Here is a 19,054-nt window from a genome sequence, read left to right on the forward strand (position 1 = left end):
TACTATACATAGATTCTGAGCATACTATAATTTTCGTTCTTATTCTATCTTCATGAGTCCATTACATTTCATTTGGTTGATCCACAACATGTGTGCATGTGTGTGTTGTAGGGTTCCATATAGAATATATAGGGAGTGGGACAAGGCAAAGACCTTATTGTATAAAAGAGATTAGACATGATTCATGCATACCTCATTTTCCTTGAAAGAAGGGACTTGACCAACCCAAAAGCACTTTTTTTTAACCCAAAAGCACTTAAAATCGCAAATCTTCTCCCACTTTATTTTTATCACTTCCATCATAGAATTGGAAAAAGGTGGAACAAAGTAACAGAAAAAGCCATCCACTTAATCTTCTTCAAACAGAAAAAGCTTTCTATATATACGGACCATTGAGTGTATAAGATCACCACCTCATAAGTTTTAGGCCTATAGTTTGAAAGTTGTTTTAAAATGACTGAAAGCGTTTGTGATGAAAATGTTTAAAATCAATCATTAGTAAAAATCCAACTGGATCCTGGAAAAAAAAACTTTAAGTGCTTTCTGCAAGCACATATCTGGTGCTTATTTTAAGAAGCACTTTGAAGCCCAAAATCAATTTAATCAAAAGTGCTTTCAGTCATTTTAAAAGCACTTCCAAATGAGCTTTTAAATTATCACAAAGCTTCCTCCCATTGCTCTAAGAGACTGAACAGGTGACCATTGAGCCGGTCATCTTAAGCTTGACTCAATAAGATAGAATTTGATATTGAATATTGGATTAAACTTGACCAATTTCAGGGACCAGTTGTGATAAAAATCCTAGAAATGAATTACATTTATATATGTGAAACTCACTTGTATAAAATAATATGATTCAAATAATAATACTCACTCAAATAAGTCTGCTATTTATCAACTCGATTCAAAAGTAAGATACATGTTTGGTAGTAGGGATTTGATTTTTGAGGCAAACAGCTTCCTGCTAGTAAATATGATTCAAATAATAATACTCACTCAAAACATAGTAATGCATTATTTGACTGAGTGACATGCTAATGAAAAGGGCAAAGCTTCCCGCTGCTTTTGACCTTCCCTACACAAGTTTGATTTCTGTACTTTATGATGCTTGATCTCTCCTCTGTCACTCAACTGGTATACTAGTGCCACTGAAAAACTAAACCACTTACTCTCGCTAGCAACACTGCATAGGGATTCCAAGTGACTCCAAAACAGGTCTTGGAGTCAAGTATGTGAAGGATTAGTTATGCCATGCCTATTCATTTCAGATCTTGGAGTCAAGTATTTTGAAAACAACAAAACAAATTGTTTTAGATTAGATTATTCGGTAACTTCTTTTCTTATTAAAGAAAATCGAGCATTGTTTCGAGATTTTTGTCCAATTGGAGATTTAGTCGTGAACTAATAATCTGTAAGTATTGATTTCTAAATTTGTCACAATATGGAGCAATATGGTCATTTTGTGTAGCATCATTAGAACTTGCATCCAAAATAAAAGATATAAAAAGACAAAATCTTTACTCACAAACTTTTTGTTCAAGGAAACCGAACTTCCAAGCAATGCAATTAGCGACTTTAATTAAAGGGCAATTGATTAAAATAATGAAAACTAAAACTTGTTTGCTAAAATGATCAGATTTAAAAAAATCATCAATCTATAAGGGAGATATGATGGGTCTATGAAAGTTAATATGATAGGTTAATTTAAAGGGAACTTTAACGAAAAACACCCGGTACTGTTCACTTTAACGAAAAACCACATTTTTACACTAAAAAGTCAATCCTGGTACTATTCACTTTACCCTTTATTTTATCCTTATCATTAAAACTCAAAGTTTTCAAACCCTTTTAATTAGTTTTCCTTAATTTAAAAGGGTGTCTAATCAGTTTAACAATGGTTTTTTATTTTTTATTTTAGACAATTGCCCTTAATTAAATGGGGATGCATTACAACTAACTGAGTATTACACAAGCAGCAGGAGGAGAAAATATTGCCCTAAAAGTTTGAAATCAACAAAACCAATATATAGGCTTTATTGATTATCTATGAGGCTTCACATATGCAACATCTGTTTAGGTTTATTGGGCTGTAGGAATTAGGAATCACAATTCTTATTTAGTAAGCAACATATAGGCACTGCATAGATATATTATGTAGGGATTCTGTATTCATTTCCCCATCTTCACTTACTTCTGAGCTTGTGGATCTTGTATTATTGTGGTAACTGCAAATCGTATATAGCAAACACCAAAAATACAAAAGAAAAAAAAATGATTAAGCAGCGGATTACTGAATTTTCAAATAGAATTTAATTAAGAATCAATTTTAAACAAGGATGATAGACTGCTTTCCTAAGTTCTAAGTTCTAACCTCACAGTAAATCGGTAAAATAATAATTTGCCTGATTACCTGTTGAATTGGTACGGTGTACAGTCCCTTGCAGTAGATTGTCTGATACATTGCTGCAAATAAATCATAGTATCCCAATCATTAGATCAACAAGGAAGCATACACCTTTTTAAGGCTTTAAAATGGAGTCAAGGACCAAGTGAACTCACAAAAGATTCAAGTTGCCAAATCGAACGAGATTAAGGAGCTCTGCAGGTATAGTGCCAGTGAGCAAGTTACTGTTTAATTCCCTAACAAAAGAAATTAAGCATGGACGACCGAGTAAGAAAACAAATTATTAACTGATACAAATGCTTATGATCACTAAGCTGTACTTAATGACATTATAAACTTACAAGATCTGTAAAGATTTCAAATTTCCGAGACTAAGAGGAATAGGTCCAGTCAGACTATTGCTAAAGACCCTCCTGCCAGTAGGATTGATATACAGCCCATGTATCAGAAAAACCAACGGAACCAGAATTGTTGTTAACAGGTTTAGTGCGACATAAGTTACATAGAAAAAGCTCATCTTTGAAAAAATTAAAATTTCTTGATGGATTCAAACAACTCAAAGAACATTGTTTTATAAAGGGAATATGTACTTACATAAACCTCAAGGAAGGGAGGTGTCCCAAAGATGTCGGAATTGTCCCTGTGAGATTATTCTGGTAAAGGTCCAAGCTGACGAGTTTTGTCAAGTTACCGATTTCCTTTGGTATAGATCCAAAGAGGTTATTGCCAAATACCTCCCTGCAGCGCAAACAGACATATTTACCTAGTTATTTCATTCTACTCAAACTACTCTAACTTGTAGTTCGAGAGATGGGAAAGATGATCTTACAAGTACTGAAGGTTGGCCAAGATTCCCAGCTCAGGGACAATAAGTCCTGACAGGTTAGCATCGCCGAGGTCCCTTCATATATATACATACGCAGAAAGATAAGTCCAATTTAAATACTAAACTTCCCGGAGTAATTAGTGGAAGGAATTTGCGGCAATAGATTGTAAGGAGTTGAGTCAATGTTAATAAAAAGACCACTTACACCCTTGTAACACTGTTTTCAGAATTGCAAGTAACGTGGAACCAGGTGCATGGATTTCGTAACGTTGGATCCCAGCTCTGGAGGACATTGTTTGGGTCGACCAAGCTGGATTTCCAGACACTCAGAGCATCTCCTGTTCATGAAGTAAAGCATTGAAAATAATTAAGCCTTGGCCAACATAAATTTGCTTGTTTTTGCCTGAATATAGCAAGTCAATTTCATACCTTCCGAGTAGCATTCCACTGATGCAATAGCTACTGCTGCAAGATAAAAAACAAGCAAAACTCGAGAACCCATCACGCACAAATCAGTAGAGTCTAAACGATAAGGTTAGAGTAGAGCTCGAATCACTGTATTTTTTGCAGAGGAACTGAGATTTTATAGAGAAGATAAACCAGCATTGACAGTGATTTTGATATAGATGGAGGAAAAGTTTAGGAAGATGAGGTGTTGTTGGGATTATTAAATTCGTGACTAGAAGAATACTTCAATAGTGAAGGTTGACGAGAGGAAAAACTCATAATCATCTGTAAGTTTAGGAGAAAGACTTACATTAAACAGAGATATCAAGTTGGTCATGTCCCAAATCTGTTACACTTCGTCTTGTGCTTCAACACTTTTCCACGTGGCGATGAGTGATAGGTCTGAGACACCTAACATTTTGAACCCATCATGCATTGTCATTTGTTTCAACTTTCTCTCTTGACAACACGAGTTTAAGACATTACGCCTTGACATCTTTACTTCATGTCCTATACTGAGTTTATATCCGAAATAATTTATGCGAGTTTTTGACTTGTGACTCGAAGCCGCAACTCCACTTCTAGATATAAGATCATAAACAGTAAAAGAATCAGAGAAATTGTGACTAAAAATTGTGAAGATATGGAGTACAACGTAAGTTTCTTTTGTCTTAGCATGACAACTTGGACTGTCTTCTCTTCCAATTCATCCAGAATGTTGACTATGTAGAAGGTATTGTTTGTTTACCTGTATAGCAAACGAGGCACTAGAATTCAAATTGAGATTAGTCAATAAATCCTTCACCTAACCATAACGTAAGCGTTTTTTAACTCTTGTATCAAGTGTAGTTAAAAGCGTTTTTTGGTTCTCAAAAAACACTTTTAGTTATTCTAGAACCTATCCGAAACAGGTGTAGACACTACTTAAATGATCTGTAATTTTTTTTATTTGACAGCAGACGAAGGAATTGGTCCGGTCCGTGATATTTTGAGCAGTACTCAATTTCATGTCAGAAATAGAAATAGAAATAGAGAGAAAGATGGACGCATATGCATTATCATGGCCATACAAGTTTCCAGGCTCAGGGACAGTAATTCCCGATCCATAGTCCAGCTTGCCAAGGTCCCTTCATATATAAATCATACGTTAAGATCATAAGACATGCATGTGATGACTCTGTGAGTACTGCAATTTAATTCAGTTTTCCCTCAGAGTTCAACGATTATGCTGGCTGTTCGTTTTAGATTATGGGGTCAAGTTTTCGGAAACCAACACAACATACAGGTTATATATATACATCGGTTTCCGAATACAAATTAGCTTATATATAATATAGGTTAGTGTTTCAATGAAAATATAAATATGGGTTAGTATAGGTTATAGAACACTTCTTTTCTATTTAGTAGATATACTAGAAATTGGTACCCCGTGCGTTGCTGCGGGATTAGAAATTGTAAAAAAAATTATCATAGACGATTACTATTATTTACATTAAAAATGTTTGAAGATTTTAACAAACAAAAGATTTAATCTATACAATCCACACATACACAATCGTAGAACTTTTGTCTCTACATACAAAAAAAAAAAAAAAAAAAAAAATCAAAGTTATTCACTGAAGCACCTAAAGTTTCTCTCCAGTCCTCTTGATTGTGAAGAAAGCAACCTAGGCAAGGGAAAATATGAAATATTAAAATACATGCAATTAATATATACATCAACAGGTTTTTTTTTTTTGGTGGAAAAGAATCTGGTTTTATACCAGTTAAAGAGGACTTTTTTTCAGTGATTAAATAGTCTCTTATTTAGATCAGTGCATTTTTATATTGTAAATTGTAAATATTGAGATTTTATGTTATAACTAAATAATCAATCTAAAAACCAAGTTAACACCCATAGATTTTAGGAAACTTTAACGAAAAGCTCTTGGTACTGTTCACTTTAACGAAAAACCATATTTTTACATTAAAAAGTCAATCATGGAACTATTTACTTTACCCTTTATAATCCTTATCGTTAAAACTCAAAATTTTCAAGTTTTTTTATTAGCTTTCCTTAGATTTTATGTTATAGCTAAACAGTCAAAACTAAATAACTTGGGTAATCACTGAAATTACAAAGCTTCATAAACAATAAAGAAGGGAGAGGGGTATAGACCATGAAAAAATTTGGAATCACTGAAATTAAAACCCAAATTCCATAAAGTCTAAATGTAAATTCACATAAATCATTCAAACCAACTCCACACATCATTCACGATAATTATTCAATAATCCAAGAAATTGAAATTGCCACCGTCTCCGAAACCAAACAAATTGCTTCATCATTCACCTATATCCTCAGTGTTATAAATTCGAATAAAAAACCATTGAATAAAAGTGCCTACTAACCAAAGCATCCTTTGACCAAATTAAGAAATTCAAATAAAATTAAACACTAAAATCTGCAATAATTTTTCAGCAAAACAGAAAACACTTCTCTTTTAACACCTTCACCAACACTCTCAACAATGTTGTAAAAAATGCAGTCTTTTCATTCCTAGTTTGAAATAATTCCGAATTGAAAGAAACAAAAAAAATAAAATTAAGACTGAAAAGCAATAAGAAAATTTGAAAAGAAAAGACCCCAAAAATAAATCATTTAGCTATAAACAGTATGCAGAAACGTGGAAAAAAAAATTAGAGATGCACTAACACTACAATTCATGATCATTACCCAAAATCTCCAAAGTAAACATATGTTCAAATATACACCTCTCTATTTTTCATCTCTCACCCTGTTATTTGGTATTGTGATAAGGTTTATGATAAGCAATGATTTTACCAAATTTAATACTAAAATACATCACTGTAGAAGTTTAACATCAGAGGAGGAGTTGATCTCTACCTTTGATATGTTGATCCAGGAGTCAATCTCTACCTTTGATATGTTGATCCTACCATTTCCCTGCATACTTGATTCCTTTTAAGGCCACCTGTTCGGAAAAAAATAAACACAAAACTTGTAACACTATTTAAACAAAAAGAGATTTCTCAATCAGAGAAAGATTCAATTTCATGTAATTTATTTTGTTAACAATGCAATATTGGAACTTGCATTTGGTTCAAAGAAGTAAGGTAAATTGATAAAGCAAAAGGAAACTGAAAACAGAATCTCTACCGATTGGTTTAAAAGCAGCAATCAGAATGGCAATGAAAAATTCATACCGAAATCTCACCTTGTGAGATTATCCTGATATGTGTTCACTTTCTATTTTTTATCAGACCAAAGTTCTCATTCTATAGCTCCTGAGTTAAATTTTTCTTTCGACTCACTACATAGATCGGTTCAACCTCCTTCTGTTTTTCCTAGAATTTTTTCACAGAAATACAAACCTGTGTAAGTGTTAAAAAACCTGTCAACGGCCATACTACCAATGAATAAAAAATAATCACCATTAAGAAATTCAATAACCAAGCACACCTCTTGTGCTTTCCCCAATATCACTAATTCACACTGCAATTGGTAGTGAGAACACATAAAGGGCAAAAAAGTTGAAGCAAAACCCTTAACATCATATTGTAATGGATAAAAACAGTGGGGCAGAGCGTTGATTAAAAAGAAAACAGTGATCTTTCCCCTTTGGATTTTCCACACCATCCAGTTCATCAAAGCAAATAAAAAGAGTGAGGTAAATCTTGGAAGCTCGCCTTAAACCAAGGAGAAAAGAGGATGCCTATTGAAAGTAGGAATCCAAGGTAATAATCAAACCAACATAGTAAGTCATGAACTGACCATCTGTGTTTTCCATTCGAAAATGGGAAAGGCCGATTTCACCACAGAGAGGATCAAGAGAAAAATTTGGCTTCAAATTAAAGTCAAACAAATTGACCAATTTGTATAATAGTAGAACGATCTAACATATATGAATTCATCTAGAATCCCACCACCAATCTATAACTAAAAGAAAAAAATAACAGCAATGCAAGACAAAAGGTACCTGCTTTGCTTTCTCCCCCTCTTTTCGGCGCCTCTCCTCTACCCTCGCTTGTTCTTCAACGCCTTTTTGTGCACTGTAAGCACCCCCACACAAAATTCGACACAATCAAAACAAAAATAAATAAATAAAGAATTAACAGCTCTCGTAGTGGAAATAAAAAACCCATATGGATTAAAAACAAAAACCCAGAAGTGGGAAATACTACACCTATGCCTCAGTCCAATACTATTTTTTTTTATTTACCAAAAAACCAAAACAAAATCCCAGCTTGATTCCCCCTGTTTTATCCTAACTATAGGTGGCTTCAAATTATATTACTTCTATGCACAATATATAATAACATCAAAGTATAATAATTGATAACAAAATTATTCTTAGGATTTGCATATGATATTTGACTAAACACATATTTTTTCTTTAATAATGCTTTTCCATGTTTTTAATTGGGTTTTTTTTCCTCTAATTAAGTTCACTATATTATTCAATCATCTTCTACTTCTACAAATTCTACTAAAAAAAAAAGGCAAAACATCTTCTTCTGTGCAAATTTTTTTTTCCTAATGAATCCCCATGTTTTGAAAATTGAATAATATTCTCTTAGACACACATAGAATTCTTTCTATGGACAAACTGGAGACATGAATACCACAACCACAGACACATGTAATTATTCCAAACCACCATACAAAAATATTATAACATTATAATGTACTACTGATATTCGAAAGCATAATGCATTCAAAGTAATAATCAATACACACTATATAAGTGGAAGCATTTATACCTCAATTCAATTTCAAGCTTAATTTTCTTGCTGGAAAATTTTGACTTGCAACACCAAATTACATTGATCAACAAAAAGCAATGAATTTAACAAAGCAAATACAATGCAAAAAAAAAAAAAAAGCATTCAATTTAGCTCTGTTTATATTAGACAAAGCTGTTCAAATCATAAACAACAACAACAACAACAACAACAACAAAGCCTTTTCCCACTAAGTGGGGTCGGCTATATGAATCCTAGAACGCCATTGCACTCGGTTTTGTGTCATGTCCTCCGTTAGATCCAAGTACTCAGTCTTTTCTTAGGGTCTCTTCTAAAGTTTTCCTAGGTCTTCCTCTACCCCTTCGACCCTGAACCTCTATCCCGTAGTCACATCTTCGAACCGGAGCGTCAGTAGGCCTTCTTTGCACATGTCCAAACCCCTTTTGTGTACGTGTTGGTGCTTCACCGCCCAACATTCTGTGCCATACAGCATCGCCGGCCTTATTGCCGTCCTATAAAATTTTCCCTTAAGCTTTAGCGGTCTACGATAGTCACACAACACGCCGGATGCACTCTTCCACTTCATCCATCCAACTTGTATTCTATGGTTGAGATCTCCATCTAATTCTCCGCTCTTTTGAAAAATATAGATCCTAGGTAGCGAAAACGGTCGCTCTTTGGTATTTTCTGATCTCCAATCCTCACCCCTAACTCATTTTGGCCTCCATTTGCACTGAACTTGCACTCCATTTATTCTGTCTTTGATCGGCTTAGGCGAAGACCTTTAGATTCCAACACTTCTCTCCAAAGGTTAAGCTTCGCATTTACCCCTCCTGAGTTTCATCTATCAACACTATATCGTTTGCGAAAAGCATACACCAAGGAATATCATCCTGAATATGTCCTGTTAACTCATTCATTACCAACGCAAAAAGGTAATGACTTAAGGATTGTTGATGCACAAAATCAGTGGAACTTTGGTACAACAGAAAGTATTAAGTTTGTGATCTTCGCTAGATTGCTCTGGTCATTAGTGTGGATAAGTATGTAAATGGATAGAGATAGGAAAGCAAACACAAGATGTACGTGGTTCACCCAGATTGGCTATGTCCACGGAGTAGAGAAGTTCTCATTAATTGTGAAGGGTTTACGCAAGTACATAGGTTCAAGCTCTTCTTTAGTGAGTACAAGTGAATGATTTAGTACAAATGACATATGTTCAAGCTCTTGTCTTCACTTGCCTTATCTGTCTCATAGGTAGATGTGGCATCTTCTCTGGAAGTACGCTTCTTCTATCCAGGGGTGGTATCTTTAATTGGTGGAGATGCACAAGATAATGTATCAATTTCACTTGAAGCTTACTTGTAGTTTCAGGCTTGGTCAAGCGCGATACAAACCATGTAGTGGGAGTCCCCCAAGTCGTCGAGCTAGGGGATCTGCTGAAAGAGGTGACAGACAAGGTAAGCAATCAGAGCTCCAAGCAATCAGTCCCAGATCAGAAGTTTGATTTCGAGTTCCGGCTGATTGTTCTCATTCTCCCTATCTTGCAGGCAGCATGAAGGATAAAGAGAAGAAAAAGAGAATAGATGATATGAGATACTTTTGCTTTTGAAGAAGTAACTTTCCACAGGCTTATTCTTGAACTGGGCTGGAGGATTGTCTGGTTTCCTCCAGAGCATAAGGCCGACTGAAGAATTTGAGGGTCAAAACAAGTCCATCAAATCTAGAGTACGTTCGACCCTGCTGATATGAGATACTTTTGCTGTTGACAAAGTAGTGGATATATCGGCACGTGTTCTGTTACGCTTGTCTCCACATGCTTCCTTGTATCCTTCTCACTTTCCTTATCTGTTCCTCAGGCAGATGTGGTATCTTCCCTGGAAGCATAAGATGTTGAAGATGAGTACTCGAGAGCAATGCCAGGTAAGTAATCAGGTAAAGGGTTCCAGGCAGTCGGTTCCTGACTGGAAGCTTGATTCCAAGTGCTGACTGATTGCTCTCTTTCTCCTTGTCTTGCAGGGAAGAACAAGGCCAAAGGAAAAGACAGGGAAAAAGCATGATATGGGATACTCTTGCTTTTAACCCTGATGATATGAGATATTCTTGCTCTGGTGTAGCTTGTTTGCAGAGGTATTATCGGGGGGAAAGAAAGCTGAGTATTTCAAGAGGCTTCGTTGGGAGTGCCCTCTTAGATATGAGGAAGGGTTGAGCATTTTTGCAGGTCTGCCTGTCCGTTGAGGATGGAGGTCGACATATATAGGAGTTTCCCTAACAACAAGTAGTAATGCTATTCATTTACCCTGCTTGGTCATAGCACGGTAGTGGAAGCTGCCAGCTTCACGTGTGTCAGAGCACTTTGAAAAAGTGGTACGTGGTATCGGGAAAGCTGATGTTGCGTGTGAAGATTACAGACAAACTTTATCCAAGGAGATCTGGCTCTCGAAGTTGAGAAAGCGGTGCCTTTTCGATTTTCGTACAAGCAATCCTGTCGGGGATCTAGCTCTCGAGATTCGGAGGACAGTGCCTCTTCGATTTTTGAGAGAGCAATCCTGCTGGGAGTCTGGCTCTCGAGATTCGGAGAGCGGTGTCTTCGATTTTTGAGAAAGTAATCATGTTGGGAGTCTGGCTCTCGAGATTCGGAGGACGGTGCCTCTTCGATTTTGAAGCAAGCAATCTTGGTGGGAGTGTTTTCTCGAATGTAAGTAAAGGTTGGGCATGTTTGCTAGTCTACCTTGCCACGGAGCACAGAGGTTGACACACAGGGACTTTCCAATTATCCAGCAACGATGCTGTTCCTTTACCCTTGTGGGTAATAATATGGTAGCTAGACCTTCAAAAGTTATGTGTCTAAACTTTGTTAGTGTTGTTTCTTTGCTATTCTTTTACCCTTCTTGGTCATAGCGATGTAGTGGGAGCTGCAAGCTTCACGTGTCTAAACTTTGTCAGAGATCTTTAGCAAAGTTATCTGTGGTACCCATGAGCTGATGGTGCGTGTGGAAAGTGGATGATTGAACAGTAAGATTCACGTGCTTTCTACTTCACCAGAAATCTTTAACAGAATGCCCGTAATTTCAGCAAAGCTGAGTATGCATGTGACAGGTGCTGACAAGGCTGAAAAAAGCAGGTGCCTCTTCAATTTCTGAGATCGGCCCTCGTGGTCTCTGAGCAGCCCAGCTTTTGAGAAAGCAAGCGCCTCTTCGATTTCTGAGATCGGCCTTCCTGGTCTTTGAGTAGCCCACCTTTTGAGAAAGCAAACGCCTCTTCGATTTCTGAGATCGGCCCTCGTGGTCTCTGAGCAGCCCAGCTTTTGAGAAAGCAAACGCCTCTTCGATTTCTGGGCAGGCACCTCTTCAATTTCTGAAGCTCCGTCGAGTGCAGATTTTTATAGAGGCTGGCATCAAGTTCCAAAGCACACTTGAATCCTCACCAGTAGAAGCTCCCTTCTTGCACTTCTAAGATCTTGATTCGTTCGACCTCTTCTCTCTTCAACACCTTTGAAAATGTCTGGCCCATCCGACCGTCGTTTTGACTTAAACCTTGTTGAAGAGGCAACCACGCCTTCTCCAGACAACATATGGCGCCCATCCTTCTTATCCCCTACTGGTCCTCTTACCGTTGGGGATTCCGTGATGAAGAATGATATGACTGCTGCGGTGGTGGCCAGGAACCTTCTCATTCCCAAAGATAACAGACTACTTTCCAAACGGTCTGATGAGTTGGCTGTTAAGGATTCTCTAGCTCTAAATGTTCAGTGTGCAGGTTCAGTGTCTAATATGGCCCAGCGCCTATTTGCTCGAACCCGCCAAGTTGAATTATTGGCGGCTGAAGTGATGAGTCTCAAACAGGAGATTAGAGGGCTCAAGCATGAGAATAAACAGTTGCACCGGCTCGCACATGACTATGCTACAAACATGAAGAGGAAGGTTGACCAGATGAAGGAATCTGATGGTCAGGTTTTACTTGATCATCAGCGGTTTGTGGGTTTGTTCCAAAGACATTTATTGCTTTCGTCTTCTGGGGCTGTACCGCGTAATGAAGCTCCAAATGATCAACCTTCGATGCCTCCTCCTTCTAGGGTTCTGTCCAGTACTGAAGCTCCGAATGATCCCCCTCCGATGCCTTCTCTTTCTGGGGCTCTACCGACTGCTGAGACTTCTTCTAGGCAACCTTTGTGAAGGCTCATTCTTGTTTGTTTATTTTGACTCATGTATATGTACCTATTTGTAACTTATCGGAGATATCAATAAATAAGCTTTGCTTCATTTCAATGTATTGTGTTAAATACACTAAAGTCTTCTTCACTGAGTGGGGTCGGCTATATGAATCTTAGAACGCCATTGTGCTCAGTTCTGTGTCATGTCTTCCGTTAGATCCAAATACTCTAAGTCTTTTCTTAGAGTCTCTTCCAAAGTTTTCCTAGGTCTTCCTCTATCCCTTCGGCCCTGAACCTCTGTCCCGTAGTCGCATCTTCTAACCGGAGCGTCAGTAGGCCTTCTTTGCACATGTCCAAGCCACCGTAACCGATTTTCTCTCAATTTTCCTACAATTTCGGCTACTCCTACTTTACCTCGGATATCCTCATTCCTAATCTTATCCTTTCTCGTGTGCCCACACATCCAACGAAGCATCCTCATCTCCGCTACACCCATTTTGTGTACGTGTTGATGCTTCACCGCCCAACATTTTGTGCCATACAGCATCGCCAGCCTTATTGCCGTCCTATAAAATTTTCCCTTGAGCTTCAGTGGCATACGGCCGTCACACAACACGCCGGATGCACTCTTCCACTTCATCCATCCAGCTTGTATTTTATGGTTGAGATCTCCATCTAATTCTCCGTTCTTTTGCAAGATAGATCCTAAGTAGCGAAAACGATCGCTCTTTGGTATTTCCTGATCTCCGATCCTCACCCCTAACTCATTTTGGCCTCCATTTGCACTGAACTTGCACTCCATATATTTTGTCTTTAATCGGCTTAGGCGAAGACCTTTAGATTCCAACACTTCTCTCCAAAGGTTAAGCTTCGCATTTACCCCTTCCTGAGTTTCATCTATCAACACTATATCGTCTGCGAAAAGCATACACCAAGGAATACCATCTTGAATATGTCCTGTTAACTCATCCATTACCAACGCAAAAAGGTAAGGACTTAAGGATGAGCCTTGATGTAATCCTACAGTTATGGGGAAGCTTTCGGTTTGTCCTTCATGAGTTCTTACGGCAGTCTTTGCTCCTTCATACATATCCTTTATAGCTTGGATATATGCTACTCGTACTCATTTCTTCTCTAAAATCCTCCAAAGAATGTCTCTTGGGACCCTATCATACGCTTTTTCCAAATCTATAAAGACCATGTGTAAATCCTTTTTCCTATCTCTATATCTTTCCATCAATCTTCGTAAGAGATAAATTGCCTCCATGGTTGAGCGCCCTGGCATGAACCCGAATTAGTTGTCCGAAACCCGTGTCTCTTGCCTCAATCTATGCTCAATGACTCTCTCCCAGAGCTTCATTGTATGACTCATTAGCTTAATACCCCTATAGTTCATGCAATTTTGTACGTCGCCCTTATTCTTGTAGATAGGCACCAAAGTGCTCTTTCGCCACTCAGTTGGCATCTTCTTCGTTTTCAAAATCCTATTGAAAAGGTCAGTGAGCCATGCTATACCTGTCTCTCCCAAGACTTTCCACACTTCGATCGGTATATCGTCTGGGCCCACTGCTTTTCTATGCTTCATCTTTTTCAAAGCTACAACCACTTCTTCCTTCCTGATTCGACGATAAAAGGAGTAGTTTCTACACTCTTCTGAGTTACTCAACTCCCCTAAAGAAGTACTCATTTCATGTCCTTCATTGAAAAGATTATGAAAGTAACCTCTCCATCTGTCTTTGACCGCATTTTCTTTAGCAAGAACCTTTCCATCCTCATCCTTGATGCACCTCACTTGGTTTAGGTCCCTTCTCTTCTTTTCCCTTGCTCTAGCTAGTTTATAGATATCTAACTCTCCTTCTTTGGTATCTAGTCCCTTATACATGTCGTCATAAGCCGCTAATTTAGCTTCTCTCACAGCTTTCTTCGCCTCTTGCTTCGCTCTTCTATACCTTTCATCATTTTCATCGGTCCTGTCCTTGTATAAGGCTTTACAACATTCCTTCTTAGCCTTCACCTTTGTTTGTACCTCCTTATTCCACCACCAAGATTCCTTTTGGTGTGGGGCAAAGCCCTTGGACTCTCCTAATACCTCTTTTGCTACTTTTCGGATACAACTAGCCATGGAATCCCACATTTGGCTAGCTTCCCCCTCTATCCCACCCACACTAGATGATTACTTTCTCTTTGAAAATGGCTTGTTTTTCTCCTTTTAGATTCCACCATCTAGTCCTTGGGCACTTCCAAGTCTTGTTCTTTTTTCTCACTCTTTTGATATGTACATCCATCACCAACAAGCGATGTTAATTAGCCAAGCTCTCTCCCGGTATAACTTTGCAATCCTTACAAGTTATACGATCCCCTTTCCTCATTAGAAGGAAATCTATTTGTGTTTTTGACGACCCACTCTTGTAGGTGATCACATGTTCTTCTTCTTAAAGAAGGTGTTGGCTAAGAAGAGATCATATGCCATTGCAAAATCCAAGATAGCTTCCCCATCCTCGTTTCTCTCCCCAAAACCATGGCCACCATGAAAACCTCCATAGTTGCCTGTTTCCCTGCCCACGTGTCCATTTAAATCTCCTCCTATAAATAACTTCTCCGTTTGGGCAATTCCTTGCACCAAGTCTCCAAGGTCTTCCCAAAATTTCTCCTTTGAACTCATATCCAACCCTACTTGAGGTGCGTACGCACTAATCACATTGATGAGTTCTTGTCCTATTACAATCTTGATTGCCATGATTCTATCTCCTACCCTCTTGACATCTACAACATCTTGTGTCAAGGTCTTGTCCACGATGATGCCAACACCGTTTCTCGTTCTATTTGTGCCCGAATACCAAAGTTTAAACCCTGAATTTTCTAGATCCTTTGCCTTAAGACCAACCCACTTAGTTTCTTGTAGGCACATAATATTTATCCTTCTCCTCACCATAACTTCCATTACTTCCATAGATTTTCCCGTTAAGGTTCATATATTCCACGTTCCTAAACGCATTCTACTCTCTTGAACTCTACCCTTCTGTCCTAGCTTCTTCACCCTCCCTCGTCCAATAGGATCAAAGTACTTCTTTTGTGTGTCCTGTGTAAAGTTGATAGGAGCATATGCTCCCAAACAACTTTGAGTGGAGTCGTTCAAAAAGAAGTTTTTATGGCCCCCTTGCTCATTTAATACTGCATCCGGGTGCCGATGGAGATACAGCGACCCTTGCTCACTTGTCACTGTGCTCGGGCCACACAGCGCGCCACTTACGGGTGACGCCCTAGCTTTAGCGCGATTTCGTTATGGATTCATTTTCATAAGGATTCGACGTAACTATGGAGTGCCGGCTGTCGACTACCTGACGCCCTCCCCCTCCTCCTTTACCCGGGCTTGGGACCGGCAATGTAAGATAAACTTACACAGGCGGAGTTGTTCAAATCATAAACACTGGAATAAAAAATTGAAGAACCAACCTTTTTCAAAAACCATTGGCTCAACTTCTAGCTTTTAATTAATCTACTGAAAACGAAATTAATCTTAAATTAAAACAAACATCAGTACTTAAATCAACCAAAAATGTAGAACAAATACAAAATGACACAAAGACATACATCCTCAATTTCTTTCTACAAGTAAGAAAACAAAAGATCTCTAAAACAACCAAAACCTCATTCTACATCAACTAACCAATAGCTTGAACTATCACCAAAAAAAAAAAAAAAAAAAAAAAAAGAAGATGAAGATTCCAAAACCTTTGCATCACTAATTCAAAAACTAGTGATTCATCTGCTGTTTACGCACACCCCAAATCCCCATGTCCAACAAATCTGCAGCAATCTACGGGTCAGTCAAATATCTAGCTTCATGGCTTGAACTCTTGTTTGTAATTCATTGACGATGTATGAAATGTGAGTGTTTAACATTATCTATTTATGAAATGTTAGAGTTTAGCATTACCTAAAACTATTTATCAAATGAGAGAGAGAGAGAGAGAGAGAGAGAGAGTGTTGAGTATTATTAACAAACTTGGACTACATGTAACATGATTATGATCCAAAGGTTTACATGTTGTACCTAGCACCCTTAAGATTCAACGAAATTTGGCCTATAAAATGGGCTTGAGTGTATTAAACTGCATCACATGTAATAGGGTTCAGCATTATTTATAACTATTTATGAAATGTGCATGCGAGTGTGTGTGTGTGTGTGTGAGAGAGAGAGAGAGAGAGAAAGAGAGAGAGAGAGAGAAGTGGGCTTGCGTTTATTAACTTGTAACTCATGTAGTAGCGATAGTTCGGTTTTGTGGGTATATCGACAGGGGGTGTTGCAAATGATTTGCCTATGATATGAAGTAGAGGGGAGACCTTGTTTGAGGGTAGGACTGAAGCTATTGATGAATATAGAATGGTGCCGGTAGGATAAGATTGAGAAGCTCTGTCAGATAACATGTGAGACAATATAGAGTCAAACATTCTTGCCACTACAGATCTGAGGATAATTATAATTAGAGCTCCCAAGGTGGCCGGCCCCATGTGGATGCAGTACATACTTTGTTAGCCTGCAGTTGCACCAACCAAAGGGAGCAAGTTGCCTGGATTTAAGAACCCATCTAACAGATAGTTGTTACCTTGCATGTGCATCTAAGAAAGAGTTTTTTAAATGAGGATTCCCAAAACTAACGTCCACGCGATTGTAATTTGAAAATTTAACAGGTCATGTTTGGTTTCAACGATTTGAATAATTTGTGCACTCTTCTTATATTCACTCAGACATAGCTTAAAGAAAAAATGTAAGAAAAAAAGGAAATTAAACAATAATTTCATTCATGCTTTCTACAGCAAGGCGTAGCACATAGGTATAGAAAAGTCTACATTTGTATTCGATAACTTAATAAGTATGGACCAAATGAAAACCTAGCCCATAAAACTATTCTAACAGTCCATAAGAATTGGAAGGCGCTCGTCTAGAGTATACAGTCATGGAGAATTTTAGGATAAATAAAATCGAAAGAGAATGCGAAAATCACTCCCTGTCATCTATAGGGCATGCTTAGAAGTTAGAAGCATCACAATTTTCACCGTAACCCTAAAAACATGTGCAGATTGAAAACAGTGCCAATTATTAAACTGCAAATTCGAAATTACAGATAATCGTCTTCCTCCTCGCAAACAATAAAACCAAAACAAACATGCAAAAAAGCACACCAAGATAAGAGGGAGGAGTCCGGATCTCACCTCCAAGCTTTGTCGGTCGGATCCAGATCCTCGTCCGGTGAGGGACTTGGTCTGAACACCAAAACAATCAGATCCAATTAGCAAAAATAATAAAAAAAAACATACACAGATAAAAAAATTTCAGATTACAATTACAGATCATGCTTTAAAAAACCAATAAATTCATGAAAATTTTGAAAATTTGAGAACGCTCTCTTCATTCATTAGAATCCCTGTTCGAAACCCCTCATACCTTAAAATTTAAAGTTGGAAACTCAAAGAGGAAGGCAAGTTATGCGTACATTCAATATTTCTTGGCAAATAAACAGGAATTAAACAACAAATTTCAAATTGAGGACAAAAATCTTACCAGGCAAAGGAGCCATCTAGCTCGTCGATGTCGGAGTCGTAGAAGACCCACCAGAGGCAGTTGGGGAAAGTTCGAGAGAGGAGAGGAAAGAGAGAGAAGGGAGAAAGAAAAGGTGAGGAGGGTTTGGTTATGGTTGGCTTGTGGTTTGAGAGCTTTAAGATTGCAGAGAGAAAGCGAGGAGTGAGAGTGTAGAGAGGGGGACGGAAGTCTCTGGAACCCTTCAATTGCAGGCACAAATGAAGTAAAATACCAAAGAATTAAAATAGGAGTAAAAATGAAATAAAAGAAACTAAGTGGGGGTAAAAACGGAACAACACTGTGTTTATGAACAGTATTTCAGTTGTTTTTCTCAAAATTGCCCGTGCGATGCTGCAGGTTTTTAAACAACATACAACATGTAGAAAGTTATATTTACAACTCTGCCTAACTTCAAGAATAGATAAAAGTTTGTTTCTTACCGAAATATACGAATTTGAATGAAATGTATCAAAGAAGTATAGAGTGCGATAACAAACACACAAAACTAATGGTCAATCAGATTAGCCCACAAATAATTCGAATCGAATTAAAAACAGGTAGAAATTAAGAACTCTGACAAAGAAGAACAAAGCAAGAAATCGATGAATCGGCAGAGCGATAGAGAACAAAATCTCAGACGAAGAAAAATAGAGGGTGAAAGACCAATGAAGTGGAGGTATCCCAGAGAAGAAAGCGAAAAAGCAATTCAATGGTTGATAACAACTCATTTAAATTGAACCCAAAAAGCTTCTACCATTTAAAAATCAAGAGAACACAATCTATACAGTCAGAAGAAAACGGTCCCAGATGTGAGATTAGAAGAACTCACCGCAAAACTATCCACTCTGAGACTAAGTGAGGCGAAGAGAGCAGAGAGGAAGAGAGAGCAAACGGCTG

At 37.9% G+C, this 19,054-nt stretch overlaps 1 protein-coding gene and 1 long non-coding RNA gene across 16 annotated transcripts; one reads left to right on the plus strand and one right to left on the minus strand.

The window, feature by feature from the left end:
* Positions 1 to 1,928: 1,928 nt before the first annotated feature.
* Positions 1,929 to 18,377, minus strand: LOC126596854 (leucine-rich repeat protein 1-like). Of its 15 annotated transcripts, none has more exons than XM_050263523.1 (15): positions 18,140 to 18,377; positions 17,791 to 17,841; positions 16,309 to 16,383; positions 7,658 to 7,730; positions 6,896 to 7,025; positions 6,598 to 6,652; positions 4,333 to 4,425; positions 3,660 to 4,088; positions 3,436 to 3,568; positions 3,234 to 3,305; positions 2,999 to 3,142; positions 2,746 to 2,817; positions 2,560 to 2,640; positions 2,411 to 2,463; positions 1,929 to 2,225 (listed from the first exon to the last, which is right to left on the minus strand). In XM_050263523.1, the coding sequence occupies exons 8-15, from the start codon at positions 3,730 to 3,732 to the stop codon at positions 2,188 to 2,190; spliced, it is 666 nt and encodes a 221-aa protein (XP_050119480.1). In that variant the 5' UTR covers positions 3,733 to 4,088; positions 4,333 to 4,425; positions 6,598 to 6,652; positions 6,896 to 7,025; positions 7,658 to 7,730; positions 16,309 to 16,383; positions 17,791 to 17,841; positions 18,140 to 18,377; the 3' UTR covers positions 1,929 to 2,187. The 15 variants fall into 15 exon arrangements, with proteins under 15 accessions (XP_050119480.1, XP_050119471.1, XP_050119478.1 ...); XM_050263514.1 differs by having other exon boundaries at positions 6,565 to 6,652; XM_050263521.1 differs by having other exon boundaries at positions 4,333 to 4,444; positions 6,565 to 6,652.
* On the plus strand, positions 8,428 to 16,291 carry LOC126596859 (uncharacterized). Its single transcript, XR_007614043.1, has 2 exons — positions 8,428 to 8,599; positions 15,986 to 16,291. It is a non-coding gene; the product is annotated as an uncharacterized LOC126596859 (long non-coding RNA).
* Positions 18,378 to 19,054: the final 677 nt, after the last annotated feature.

Source organism: Malus sylvestris, chromosome 13 (genome assembly GCF_916048215.2).
Source record: "Malus sylvestris chromosome 13, drMalSylv7.2, whole genome shotgun sequence".
In the NCBI taxonomy this organism is placed as follows: Eukaryota; Viridiplantae; Streptophyta; class Magnoliopsida; order Rosales; family Rosaceae; genus Malus; species Malus sylvestris.